This window comes from Lagopus muta, chromosome 1 (genome assembly GCF_023343835.1).
Source record: "Lagopus muta isolate bLagMut1 chromosome 1, bLagMut1 primary, whole genome shotgun sequence".
NCBI lineage: Eukaryota > Metazoa > Chordata > Aves > Galliformes > Phasianidae > Lagopus > Lagopus muta.
Window position 1 is genome coordinate 114172683 of NC_064433.1, and position 15297 is coordinate 114187979.

Sequence of the window (15297 nt, forward strand, 5' to 3'; positions counted from 1 at the left end):
AGTTCACGGTTTAAACTATTACAATTGCCTTTGCTATTATTAGTGGGATGGACAGGAAAGCATCTTGGAAAATGAATGCTACAGCTTGATTTCTGTGTTTTTTATTTGAAATGATAGTGTAGCCAGTAGATTGGGGATCAAGAAGTTTCTTTTCCTGACTTTTTATTGGTTTATTGGTTATAAGTGATCCAATTCTCTTACATTTAACAAGGTATTATGCAGTGCTAAATTACTTATTACAGTCTGTCATAGGTTGCTAGTTATTTATAGTCCACGTTCTTTATCAACAATATTGATAAATGACTTTACATGTAAAAAAATGAAGTCATGCTTCTTTCTGTGTGATGGAATAAACGTGACAGTGTCACAAACAAATAAGGTTTCATCCCATTTTTTAATTAATTTATTTTTTTTTAGTGTGTAGTTGTGTATTACTAGCAGGTACTACTAATTAAGATTCTAAAAAGCAAGTTTACTAGCAGTATGAAGATAAGTTGCTGTTTCCCAGCATGTGCAAAGCACAGCACAGAAATAAAATGGTGCTAATGACTTTATGTTAAAAATTTATTTTGGGCCAAATTATAGTGAAATGTATATGTTTTGCATTGCCATTGAGTAGCATTTGAAACATTATTTTCATGGATTTTTTGTTATTCTAAGGCTTTATTTCAACTTTGAAGGTGACCACTGTTTTCTGTCTGGAAAAACAGTGCATGGAGATTACAAACAAGTGTACTGATATGTTCCTACCAGTAATAGGAAAAGATATGACATATGGATAATACATCTATATCTATACTTTCTGTTTGGCAGCATTGTTTAACTAAAATTTACTGAAGTAGAAAATTATGAAATTATATGCTAGGATAGAGTTACATCTAGCTATAGGGTATATAGGGTTATACTCTGTCTTATTACTTGGTGTCAGTGATTCAATTTTGCACCAACTTATAGTTCATATGGTTGTGTTTCCTGGAGATAGAAAAGATTGCCCTTCACTGAAAAAACAGCTAAACAGTCCTTCTGCCCAGATATGCTTCAAATCACGGAATATCCCAATTTGGAAGAGACTCAAAAGGATAGTGGAGTCCAGCTCCTGGCTCCATACAGGACTACCCAAAATCCAAACCCTATGTCTAAGAGTGCTGTCCAGACGCTCCTTGAACTCTGGCACTTTAGGTCATGCCCCTTCCAGGCTGTTCCATGTCCACTGCCCTCAGGTGAGGAACTTTTTCCTAACCCCCACTCTGATGCTCCCCTAACGCAGCTCCATGCCATTCCCTCAGGTCCTGTCACTGCCACCAGAGAGCAGAGCTCAGTGCCCCTTGTACTTGAGGCTGTACTTCCTGTTCCAATTTCCAGGGGTACAGAGGCTTATTCTCACCAAGTTCCTGCCATAGTAATGTTTCTCTCTGAGAGAACATAAGCTTTATTTCCTAATAAGTATTTGAATTTCTGAGAGGAAAATGAAAAGATCTTTTGGTTCCAAAGTTTTTAACCTTATGGCAGAAGAACTATTGCTTGTACATCATGATGTAGAGGCATGCTCCTGCAGGGTGATGTTAGGTTTTAAAGGCCAATCTCTTCTGTGTGTGGGAATCTGTATCATTTTATCTGTCCCTTTTTCCAGCTTATTATTCAAATGGGTAAGAGAGTTAAGTTCTTACACCAGTAAATAAGTTGAGTAATTGCAAGAGATCCAATAGAGGAATGTTAAGGAAGCCATACTGGTGAGAACTAAACATTATTTTTTTTTTTTTCTTGTAAACCCTTCCTTTTTCTGAGGCTGAAGAGCTAGGAAATATTTGCATATTCAAAAACTCAGTTGGTTTTATGTGTGATGTGGAAGAATACTAAGAAAATCTGATCTGTTATTTACTACTACTTTCTGGTTTCTTCTCTGTTGGAACAAAGTTGTTTTGCTATGAAAATGAAGTTCTCTTACAGACTGTGAAATGAAAGTGAACAAGAAAGTATGCACTAAACCATTTTTAGCCTAATAAGAATGTCAATGTTATTTCCACCTTTTTCTTTCCAATTCATTTTGGATACATATACTGCAGTTTTCTGTCTGTATTGATTTAAAACTATTGAGATTCTTAGTTATTTTGAATACAATAGATTGCACATGTTACAAGACAGACCATATTAGGGTCTGGGTTCTTCAGCCTACTTACAAAAGCAATTTTCAGTTGTTTTATTAGCTTCATACATTAGGTTTTGTTCCACTTTACACGCTGTACTGTAATTCATCCTAATGACTGTTGTTAAAAAGAACTGGAAACTATCATAACACAGAAGGAAATATAAGACATCTACTTTTTTTTCCCAGATGTTTACTTAGTAGAATTAATTTTAAAAGTGTATTAATATAGCTCTGAGAACCTCAGCAATCAATGATAAATTCATTCACTGTAGGTTAGAGAAAATGAAATGGCTTCATATAAATGGGAATATTTTATTATTTACTTTCTGTAAGATAAGAAATGCTAGCAGATCAGAATTAGGCTAACACATTTCTTCTAATCTGAGTTGATTTTATGATTTTGATGCAGAGATTTTTAAATTTGGAAAATTTAGTGCTAAATTTGTGCCACATTTGAAAATAACCTGAGTATCTCCACAGACTTGTGCTGACTTTGGTTTTGACCCCAAATAAAAGAGATTCAAAGAAGGTGAATATTGCTATAGTGTTACGCTGTGGGTTTGTTTTTTTTTTTTTAGCAGATGTACAAGAACTTGTTTTACAACATAAAAAACAAAAACAAGAGTGTTTTGATTTAATTGCTATATTTTCAATTTAAAATCTAAGTGTTTTTTTTAATATTTCAACATATCTATTATTTGGAATTTATAAGAACAAAATTAAAATTAGACAAGTGCAATTCTTGAGAGCAGAAGGAATTGAGAAAACCCTCCCCAAACACAGTAAAGCAATATGAATAAATAGATGCAGTAGCACAGCATCAGGAAAAGGAAGTTTGTAGTGCAGTAAATCCCTGATTGCTGTTATATTTGGGTATGGTACTTTACCGAGACCATTTTTGTCATGCCTCTTCCCACAGTTTAGAAATGCCAGGGAAGTTGTTTAATTTTCCAGCTGCTCTATTTTCCTATGTACAACCTGCTATCTCATAGGAATATTGTAAAAATATATTATTTGGTGGTATTGCAATGTTGTAAAGGTTTAAAACAGTGTAGAAGTGGCTAGTAACACTGTCTCATGCTCTTTCTGGAGTCCAGCAGAGAAATATACAATTGATCTCTGAAAATAAAACTGTCAGTTTTCTTTTGTTAAATATTACTAAATATTCTCCTACTACAGTATGTTGCTTATTATCATTTGAAACTATCTGTCATTCTGAAGTCTGTTCAGGGAAAAAGTTATGATGTTCCAAATGTTTTGGAAGCAGTCGGGCAATGATTATGCAGCATCAAGGGCTTTTGTGACACAGTACTGATTAATTTGTGCTACTTTTCCATTGAGACAAGTTTGAGTCAATTTTGAAGTAGTCAGATTCTTTTTTTAGTATATACTCTAGAACCTAGCTTTATGTGTTTTAGTTTAATTTTACAGGTGTGTTTTAAGCTTAACAATAAATGTCAGCAAACATAATGAATATAATGAAAGTCAAATATAGATGAATTGGATATTTATCACAGTATTATTTGTGGATTTGGGGCAGTGTTGCTCATAAACATGGAAAATGTTACAGAGAAATAAAGGAATCACTTAGAAGAGAATAGTGTACATTTTCTAATGAGTTGCAGCATTTGCATTTGTGAGATGAAGCAGAATGAAATTATTCTCTTATTTTTTGGAATTTCCGAAATATATGTTTCTCCTAAGATCTTTCTGGATAATCTTTTATGTGCTACAGTATGTTAAATACCAATATATTTAAACAGCAGTTGGGTGTGGTCCAGAGGAGAGCCACAAAGATGATCAGGGGCTGCAGCACCCCTCTTATGAAGACAGGCTGAGGGAGCTGGGCTTGTTGAGCCTGGAGAAGAGAAGGCTGCGGGGTGACCTCATTGCAGCCTTTCAGGACCTAAAGGGAGCCTACAGAGGGGAGGGGAATCAACTCTGTGAAAGACTAGATAACAGCAGGACAAAGGAAAATGGTTTCAAGTTGAGGGAGGGAAGATGTAGGTTGGATGTCAGGGGGAAATTCTTCACAGAGAGAGTGGTGAGGTGCTGGAACAGGCTGCCCAGAGAGGTTGTGGATGCACTGTCCTTGGAGGTATTATATAGGAAGAAAACATTTCTACTTATTTTTATATTCATTGTGAAGATTTCAGATGTGTCTTCATAAGACCACATTGCTGCTCTGTTTGCTTCACATTAAGCTATAAGACTTCAAAAATATTTACAAAATATAGACCTGCAAGAGGTAAAATTGTATAACTATGGAGACCAAAAATTCATGATTAAATGTATGTATGCATGCATATATACAATACTATCTTGCTAACTTATTCTATACCATCTTTTAGTAACTTCCTACCCTATTTTTGTTAGGAATATGAATCTGGAATGTATTTGTTATCTATTTCAGAAGTTACGCTAAGCACTTTGAATGGAAAAACATGGATTCTAAAGGCATTTATTTTCTCGGTTTATACCAAGTAACTAATTACATGATTGAAATGCTTGATTTCAAATAAAACATTTTAAGCATATCCTCTTACATTTTTCTGCACTGCAGCAACTGCATTTGTAAAAGAGTTCACATACAGCAACCAGTGGTTAGCATAGTATCACGTACCACTGGATGACTGACAGGCATTTGGGCTTTTCTAAACCTCATTTCCCACTGGCCTGTCCTGTTGCGACAAGTCTTTCGTGCTTTTCTATCAAGGAAGACTGTAGGGACCTAAAATCAATGCTTTACTACTTGCCATTTGTAAGATAAAATTTATACTTCAATTATATAAGTCTGTCTGTATTGCAACATGCTTTTATAGTTAAAGATTCACAAATGGTAGTCCGGAATAGCCTTAGAGGTAAGCCTCCCCTTTCCTTTTCCCTTTTTTTTTTTTTTTTTTGGTGGCTTGTCTCAGAGTTCAAAAAACACTTCTTAAAAAACTGAGTATCAGCATTACCCAGAGAATTGCCTGTTGTTATGATACGGAGCTCTACACTGAGCACTGTTATCTAGGGTAAATTCCACACTCTCAACTTTTCTGTTAACTGCATGTTTTTCACAAATGAAAAGTGTTCGCCTTCCTCAGGGTGCTAAGGGAGGTATTTCTCAAAGAACAACCAACAGCGAAACTAAATTCATTGTTACCTGTATTCTATCAGTCATGTCAGTGCACTGGTAGGCAGCATCACTAACTAGAATAGGAATACCAGCATATTTTTATTTTTCTACAATTTTAAGTAGAATGCATTCTTTGTTTCTAAGAAATGCTGTAAATAAGCACCTGTATACAAACTTCAATCCTGTTGCAATTTATCTATGCTGTCCAAAGATAATGCGAGGTATCCTTGTTTAATTTTTTTGGTAATAACATAGTTTATCTGTGCATTAATTATCCAACATATGAGACATACATATCTCTTATAGGAGACATTGCTGTTTTGTAATGATTTTATTGCTGTATTGCAAACCTTAAATCCAAATATATCAATTTCTTCTACCGAGCAAAATGTGTTTGCTTGTTTGTTTGATTTTGTTTTTATTGACATTTGTTTCATTGCAGTGTTTTCTGGCTTTTTTTGCTTATCAGGCATTCTGGCAGATGACAATTTTTAGAAAGTCCATGGCAGTTCTGTGCTTCTGGGAAGCTTTTTCACCGAGGCAGGCAATAGCACTGAAGAATATATCCTATGGTTAATTATCTATTGACTGATTGCCACTGTGAGCTGATTACAGCTTTCAGTATTGGACATGGTCTTGAAAGTAAAGTAATCAGATAATATAAATTCTTATGAGAAAAAGGAAAAGAAGGGCTGATGAGAGTCAGCAGCAGACAGGAAGTACTCTGCTGACTGGAATTACAAAAGTAGTGACGGGACTGCTGTGTTCAGTCTGCCAAGTAGCGAGAAGAAATTGAGCTTTATGTGGTGTGAAGGCCAATGGCATTCTGGCTTGTATCAGGAATGGTGTGGTGAGCAGGAATAGAGAAGTAATCCTGACTGCACTCAGCACTGGTGAGGCCCCACCTCAAGTACAGTACAGTATTGGGCCCCAAATACGGAAAGCACATGGAGGTGCTGGATCAGGTCCAAAGAAAGGCAACAAGGCTTGTGAAGGGCCTGGACAATATGCCCTATGAGGAGAGACTGAAGGAATCGGGGCCGTTTAGTCTGGGGAAAAGGAGGCTGAGGGGAGACCTTATTGCTCTGTTCCAATACCTGAAAGGTGCAGTGAGAGCAGGGCTGGTCTCTTCTCACTGTTGAAAGGTGGCAGAACGAGGGGAAATGGCCTCAAGTTGTGCCAGGGGAGGCTTAGGTTGGAAATCGGAAAAAACTTTACAGAAAGGGTTGTTGAGCAGTGGAATAGGCTCCCCAGGGAGGTGGTCGACTCACCATCCCTGGCTGTGTTTAAAAACCGTTTGGATGTGGTGCTCAGGGACATGATTTAGCAGAGGGTTGTTAGAGTTAGGGTAGTATGGTTAGGTTGTGGTTGGACTTGGTGATTTTTAAGACCTTTTCCAACATGAGCAATTCTATGATATTGTGATTTTGTGATTCAAAGTAATATGGAACATGTTGCCCACAGATGTGGTGGGTGGGACATTCAAGGTCTCATTCAATGTGGTCATTCAAGACCACAGTCAAGGTCAGGCTGAACGAGGCTCTGAGCACCCTGATGTAGCTGTAGGAGTCCCTCCCTGTTAATCGCAAGAGATTTGTACTAGATGACCTTTAGGGGTCCCTTCCACCTTAAGTGATTCGAGTGTTGTTCAGGACACCACAGTTGTGCATCCAGCTCTGTGCTGTGTGTAGCACTGTGGCCTACCATTTTCTCTTCACTTCCCAGCAGACTCTGGTTTCTTCTCTGGGAAGAAAGCTATGACTAACAGGTTCAAGGTAACTCTTCAGGCAGGGTGCAAGTACTGTGAGGTACGTGCAGGAGTTTGCTTGTTTCCAGGCTAGCAATAACTTGAGGGATAGATATGGTATCTTCTGCTGTAAACCAGGAAAGAACAATCAGCAATTTTGCTTCGGATTAATATTCTTGTCCTATGTTAGAGGATTCTTCATTAAGGGTCAATGCAGGAATCGGATTCTAAACCTTTTACAGTTGCTTTTGGATTTCTGGAATTGAGTGAGGGACAAAGATAAAGAAAGTATTGCCCGAAGTATTCAATAGAACTTTAAGGTGGAGGGTCTTGTGCTCAGAAAACGCCCTTGTCAAAAGAAGTTTGCTGAGATAGTACCACAGAAGAATGAATGTCAATTAGTTATAAATATTAAATATAAATTTTTTATTCAGATGATTGTGATCTATATTATACAATATTACCATATTATCTATATTATCATATTACCATGTAATAACAACAAAATGAATCATTGGGTTTGGAGATACATTTGTATGCTTTTTAAAAAGTTAGACAGCCAAATTAAGAAGAAAATCATTCTTGCCTTGCATTTGTGAATTGCTTTACTCTTCTCCATGAATGAGAAAAGATGATCTTTTAAATAAGAATTAATCTTGTGAATATCACAAATGCATATCTAAGAATTTAAAAATAAAAAAACAAAATTAAGAAGAAAGCCTCCAAAACATGTAGGGAGGTCAGGTGCTGGGAATCGTGTAGGAAACATGAAGCATTGGCTACATTGAAAATAATAATCTTATACATATACTTCAGTAGCTTGTTTTGTGTTCCTATAGTAAAATAACCTTTATTCCAACTTTGTCAGAGACACTGTGGTTTATAAATATTCATCACTTGGAAGAAATTGCATAGATTTTGTTTTAAAGTCAATATTGAGTTTGCTAATGAAAATGGCTGAGTTAATTAACTAAGTGGTGTCCTAGACCGAACTTACATGAAACTCTTTCTTACACTGATTGTTTTTCATGAAGAAATGATGCATGAAAATTAAGTTCTCCCCTTCCATTTTAGATCATTCCTTGATATGCAGTATAGGGAAAGTGATTTTAGGCGGATAAAACTTTCTGAACAGTGACTGTAAGAATTGCTGTTTTATGTAATCATCTTAATAATGTTATGGAAGTGTCATTTGTAATATATTGGTAAGTCAGCATTAAAGCTTGTTTTTCATGTTTTTTATGACTTTTTTGTTTCATATCCAAGTCTTGGTGTGGACAGCAGCTAAACTTGCTTTTGGTCCAGTTATGCTGTAGGCTGACTGTCCTGGATTCACCTATCTTTTTTACCTCTTATTTTAGAAAAAAATTGAATATTAAAGCAGAAACTGCAGCTTGTCTTACATTAGAAAGTGTGCTTTCGCAGGGAATTGGACTACACATTCTAAGTTTTTCTGCATACGATCAGTGGTGTATTTTTTTAAAACCTAAAACTGCCAGTTATCCTACAATAGAAGCCCACTTTAAGGAAATGCTTTGTATATCAGAAGGAGCTTTGCAAGTCAGTAGTGCAAGAAAAACATTGTTAGCAGTCTGCACAATCTTCTGTTTGTTCATTTCAGGTAAATGGGAAATGACCTTGACATTGAATTGTAAGCAAGAAGGGAAATATTCAACATCAGGCATTCATTACTTGAATAAGTCATTTTAGTGGCTTTCTTTTCTTTTATCATGTGGTAGCTGCTGATAATAAGTGATGCCTTAATAACTACGTTGTTTATCAAGTTCATTCACTTGTGATAACATTTTTGATCTCTACAAAATTATTCCTAATTTTTTACTTTCTTACTTACTATCTCCACCTAATTAGTTTCTTTTTTTTTCTGTTATATATTCATTATTCTGAATATTATTTTTTTTCTGTTGCAAGATTGAACTACACAGCTATGATATTGATATTGTTTTCTGGATACTCATAAGGAGTTAGAACAGGGACCATTGAATACGATTTTACATCAGAAGGCATATCTTATACAACTTCTTTCTTTTGTATTTACAATACTAATCAGTATTCCTTTTCATCTGCTTCACTCTAAGTCATCATGTAGTGCATGCACACAACTGTATCTATCTGAAAAACAGTCTGAAGCTGAAGTATGAAGTAGCCTATAGAAAACTGGTGCATGTGAGATGTTTGAGGTCTATACAGCTAAATTGAGCAACTGTATGGTTTTGTCTCAAAGTTGTCACGTTGGGGTAGGAATGGAAAGAAGCTAAAAGTGGATTATTTAGGCTTTTAGGGAAGGAAGATATCCAAGATGTGACGTTCAGATGTAACAAAAATAAGCAATATTAGATAAACATCTAGACTTTGAAGTCATGCAGCTATTTAAATTTGACAGAGTATTCTCATGTTTCTAGAGATATCGTCATTTATTTGTATTCTTTTAGTATTTTAAAGAAAAGATGAAAAATGAAGTACATAAAACTAATTAAGTGAGAAATGGCCTGATATTTTAAGATAAGAATAATGCTATGTATTGTGAAGACCAGTGTCAGTTTGTAAAATTAGGATCTTCTACCGTTTTCCAATTTGGACATAAATCTTTTCTATTATTCTGTTACTAAGCTACCAATTAATCTAACTTAATTAACATTTGAACCAAAGTACAAAATTTTAGAAGCGTCACATACATCGATGTTTTGACACATCGTTGAAATTATATAGTCCTTTGATGCTGAAATCAGAATTTTGTCTTTGAAGGAATAATCCATGCTTTTATTTTCATTTGCACTTTCTCATCTATTTTTTCCTTTGGTTGCAAACAAAGGTATGTTTTCATTGTTGATCTGCTGCCAAATAAGGTAAAGTTGAAGATATTAATTTTTAAGCAGAAAGTGAAGTCAGAGTTTTAGAAAGCTGTCCCAGTTAAAGTTGTTTGTTCTTCAATTTTTTGTCCATTGCACACTTTATTCCTTGCCAGCTTATAAAACTCTTTGCTTTCTTCAGGCTTGTGTTCAGACTAGGCAGAATTTGGAGAAAACGTCTCATATGCTCACCGTTTTTTACTGTTGTACAGATGGTGCCTTAGGACCACCGCTTTTGGTCTTGTAGCTTATGAAAGGATGTCAGTTCTTCTCTAGTAAAACTAAACAGTTTTTCTTAAATAGAAGGGAAAGAAATGAGATATTATAGAGGATGAAACAAAGTAGACACCAGGTGGATAATCCTGGGGAAAAAAGGAAAAAAAAAAAAAAAAAAAAAAAAAAAAGGAATAAAAGAGGGAGAAGAAAGAGGCCGAAAAGTGAAAACTGTAGAAAAGAGATTTGGAGTGGGACATGTTTACTCCTCCCTGGAGGCAACCTGGAGCTAAGAACTAGATGGAGGACAGTTGGGCTGCTGTATGTTCCAATGGCATCAGAATCCGATCTCAGGGATAGGAGTTCTAGAGCTGTGTCATGTCGGCCAGGACTTGGAGAAGCCCATCAAGCAAGTTCTGTGATTGAAGAGGATTGGAATCTCCTCTTTAATTAAAGATGGCAAGCTAAAAGGTAGACAGAAAGATTCTAACTTAAGAAGCAGAGAAAAATCTGAAGATCCTCTGCATGTCCAGCTGTGACACAAAGGGGCATGAATCAGGAGACCCAATCAACGTACCTTTCTCTGTTAATCCACACAGTGTTTCTCAAATTATGCTTCAGGAAATAAGCTGTCTACCCAGAGACAGCCTGCAGCAGTGCCTTGGCTCAGTGGGAGGATTTGTAATTCCCTTAAGCTCATGAGGTTCTAATTTGATTAGCCAGCTTAACTGCTTGATGCCAGAATTTAAAAAAAAATAAAAAATAAAGCAGAATTGTAGAATCTGTTTTGCACGCAGTAACATGAAACACGTTACTTGGATCTTGCACAATATTCCCTTGCTAATATCCAGCCAAAAAAAATTGTTTCTTACATACTTGTCCATAGCAATGAACTTGTGAATTTGAGGGAAGTTTTGTGTCTACTGTTGCTCTTTTAATTTCTGTGGTAGAAGAAAAAGGCATTAAGTTTCTCTGTATAATGAACAGATTCGAACTGACATAGATTTTGTTTTTATTTATTTACATGCACTATAATTAATAAAAGAAATATATATTTGTGCTACAATTTTAGCCCTGGAACTGATTCATAAGAAGACTGCATTTACTTGTGTTGCCACCTCACTTCAGGTGGAATTTGTTTTGCCTTTTTTTTTTTTTTTTTTTTTTTTTGTGTGTGTGTATGTGTGTATGTAATTACTTTTGAAAGCATGAGGTTGAAGTAATGTATACAAACAAAACCTCTTTCCTCTTCTTTGTTTCTGGATTAAACATATAACTGAGTCATAGAATCACAGAACGGTTTGATGGGAAGGGACATCAAAGCCTATTCAGTCCCAACCTCTGCCGTGGGCAGGGCTGCCCCGGGCCCCATCCAACCTGGCCTTGAGCCTCCAGGGATAGGGCACCACAGCTTCTCTGGGCAGCTGTGCCAGCACATCACAGCACATCACAGCCCTTAGAGTTAAGAATTTCCGTCTAGTATCTACCCCAAACCTCCCCTCTATTAATTTTACCTCGCCCTTCTTTACATCTGTTGTTGCTGTTTCTCCTTTCTCATTTATCAGATTTTAATGCTACATCTTAGTATATAGTCATTTACGTTTTTTTTTCTCCTGTAAAATGCTACAAATTTATTTTCGTCTGTCTTCTAGTTGACCCAATATATTTGATTAAGACTGGTTAAAGGCAGATTAATTTCAGATTTCAGATTTTCAGACATCACCTTCGATTTTTTTTTTCTGCCAGCGGTTACCTATTTGTTTTTAATAGGTTTTCTGTGGAATTTGTTTAAATTAATATTAAAGCTACTAAACATTAAAGATTATCATTCTAACCTTGTAAGAAAGATGAAACTAATCTTCTGTGAAATTAGGCCAAGATCTGCATAAATACTGAGTGAACACGTAAGGGAAATGAATGCATTTTTAATTGTGTTCTCTCATATCTTGGGCCATACTGGAAAAGCAGACTTCTTGTTATATTTAACAAGATTGGGAGGATAGAAAAAGCGATTTGACTCATGGGTCAGTTTTTATTAAAAAGGTTGTTATGGGGTGGATATAACGAACAACAGAGAAAATTTAACAAACTGCAAATCAAGTTAATGAATTAGAGTCATCTTGTAAGTGGCCTAGTAAACCATATGTGAAATATATGTAGAAGAGTTCTTGTAGCATCAACAGATTAGTATTTTCAAACTGAATTTGTAAAGAAATATATGTGCTATGAGAAAATTTTCTTCCCACTCCTGCTGGTTTTTTTTTGTTTTTTTTTGGTTTTTTTTGTTTTTTTGTTTTTTTGTTTTTTGTAACTTTCATTGCTTTAATGTCTCTGGCTTCTGATTATTATCTACTGTAAAATACCATCAATAGGAATTAGTGTACACCAGTGATACTGTTGTAGCTGGGCAACATGGTAGCTATACTTCTGTTAATACTGTTGAGCTTCAGCTTCAGAGGGAATTTATATTTTACTGTGTGCATCAGAAACTTCACATTCTGCTACTTTTATAAGGTCTGTTTTAGTAAAAACCTGTGCTTTGAAATGAACATCAGGAAACTCCATTTCCTTGACATGAACAACTAACCATGCTTCTTGGCTGTTTTTAATAGTTAGTTGCCATATTTTCTTATCCCTTCCCAGGACCTTTATTTGCTGTTTCTAATTATTTTCCAAGTCCAGATGGTTTCTCCTCTGGTTTATGTTTGCAATGCTGCCCATATTGTATAGTGACACCTCACCTCTCAGCTATAGAAAACAAGCTGGGAAGGACAGCATGGAGTGTTGGCTTCAACCTGTTTTATTTACTTTCAACCTGTTCCTGTATTTACTCCAAATGCTTCAGTGCTGTTAGATTTGAATGGTGTCATTCACTGATTAATAATTTTTAATTACTCGCAAAGGATGTACTTGGTTAAAATCTGACTACTTTGAATGCAAATCAGAGAATCAAGTTCAGTATTGATGACACATTTCTTCGTTATTTTTCTTCACTATATGCATCTGCTCATGCAAATTTGGACAGAACTGACAACTCTAAACACCTTGTCAGAAAACATGCTTATAAATTTCCAGATCAAAGAGGCCAAGGAAGGTTGGATGTCATTCAAATGGTCACTTTCATGTTTTTGTATTTGCTGTTACTCTCTCAGATTAAAAATTGAGCATAAAAGCAGTTTCATATACAGAGAAAACTAACTTTTTATGTATCACAAATGCAGTAGTAGAATAACAAAAATGAGAAGTCTGATGATTTGCTTATTTGTAGGAAAGAGATATTGTAACTTACCTGTAAGATACTTACCATGATAATTTCACTACTGTTTATAGTCTTCATTTCCTTCTACAGGTGTATACTATTAACTCATATATGTTATGTATATAGTGTGTGTATAATTTAAATTGCTTTATATTGTTTTTTTTTTTTTCCTCACTACAAAACCAGCTTCTGATATTTTTTCAGGTGTCCAGAGATCTACCAGAGAGGCAAAAAGAAATAGAAATTCTGCTGAAGGATTTCATCGACCTTGATCAGCAAATAAATCAACTGACATTGTGGATAACACCTGTCAAAAATCAGCTAGAGCTTTATAACCAAGTGGGTCAGCCAGGAGCTTTTGATATTAAGGTAAACTTTCTGTTTTAAAAAGGAATCTAGATGTTTAATGGTCAAAATGTCAGTTGGAGCATTAGCTGCATGGCTTGTATTAATCATATGGCTTTGATATGTAAATCCAGAACAGTTCCCTAAGATTCTGCTGTATAAAAATTCTTATTTTTTTCCATTAGACAGTTTCTTGTAATAGAGCTGTTTAGGATGGCAAGGTGAAATACAAGAATAGTAAATAATTTTTGCTAAACCATATCTTGAAAGAATAGTTCAAAAAGCTAGTACATCAAATTCAAAATATCAGTGATGGGCCATTTGAGCAGTTTTCATCAAGTCAATAAGACTAGTTGAAAATCAGAATATTTAGGGCTGCATAAGGATTCTAATGGTGCAAGAAATACATATAACTGCTAATCATCTAAGATATCTAGAAAGCAACAAAACTGATTGTTCAGTAATTGTGAATTAAGTGTTTAGGATCTACTCCTCAATGTATATTTAGTTATTAAAAAATACCTATAAATAGGCAAAGATTAAAAACCAGCACTGTTTTGTGTTGGTTCTCATGTTCCAATGTTCTGCAAAAAGAAAAAAAAGAAAAAAAAAAAAAAAAAAAAAAGTAAATATTTTAAACTCTTCTTACTTTGCATGAAATGGAATAATTGCTTCTAAAGTCATGGTTTTTTGCAGACAATATTTATTAAATTCACTTTATCCTTGTTGCTTTTGTGCAGCTGTTCTAATGCTGAAACTTTTCTGACATACAATCACATTATGGAAAATAGTGAATCTCAAGTTCTGTTGTAGTCCTATAATTGACAGAATGAGTTCAGTGATGACATTCATTCCCTTTTAAAAAGATAAATTAGGATAGCTCTGCAAATGTCTTTATATAAATGGAACAAGGGATGGAAATTACTTCAAAGAAAATTATCTATGCTCACTTCCTGTATTTTAAGAAAAATTTTTAATCAGAATTCTTCCATTTCTTTCTTTCAATCTTTTTCATTCTTTTTCTTATAGACTGATTCCACCATTAAATTTGCTCCAAATTATAATAACATTGTTTTTTCTATTGCTTGTGCAAGAGATGTTTTGTTTGTTTCTTTTAGCTCCTTTATGGTGATGATAGAGGAATATTTTTGAAAAGCTTTTAACAGAATAGGGAAAAAGAAAGTGTATAGTCCTGATGTGGTGCGATGAAGTCTTGTACGATCAAAGAGGAAAGGGAGTATTGAAGATCATAAAAGGCAGGCAAATAAGGCATGAGCCAGCAAAGATGTTTAACCTATCTTTCTTTTGTCATCACTGCATTTGGAACTTAATAGACAGAGTATGTGGGAGAAAATTTCTTCATAATGTTTCTGGATGCATAATACCTATTGTTTCTTAGAATTGTATCCAGAATCTAGTTGGAGTAGATAGTGGAACAGGCTCCTTTTTTCTTTACTGTGATACAGTTAGGAAATAGGAGATGAGATACTTCAAGCATAGAGAGATGGGACGTGTCCAGCATATGCCTTGGTCATCACAGGTATTAATCTTAGGGCACCTTCTCTTTTTCTCTCTTTGGTTGGACTACTTTGTGTCAAG

General features: G+C 35.1%; 1 protein-coding gene across 19 annotated transcripts in view; it reads left to right on the forward strand.

Moving 5' to 3' along the window:
- DMD (dystrophin) overlaps positions 1-15297 on the forward strand; it is a 1043969-nt gene that overhangs the window by 669628 nt on the left and 359044 nt on the right. For all 19 annotated transcript variants that reach the window (XM_048931232.1, XM_048931479.1, XM_048931663.1 and 16 more), the window contains one exon: positions 13558-13722. In XM_048931232.1, the coding sequence (XP_048787189.1) occupies positions 13558-13722 (165 nt within the window). The remainder of the gene's footprint in view (positions 1-13557; positions 13723-15297) is intronic.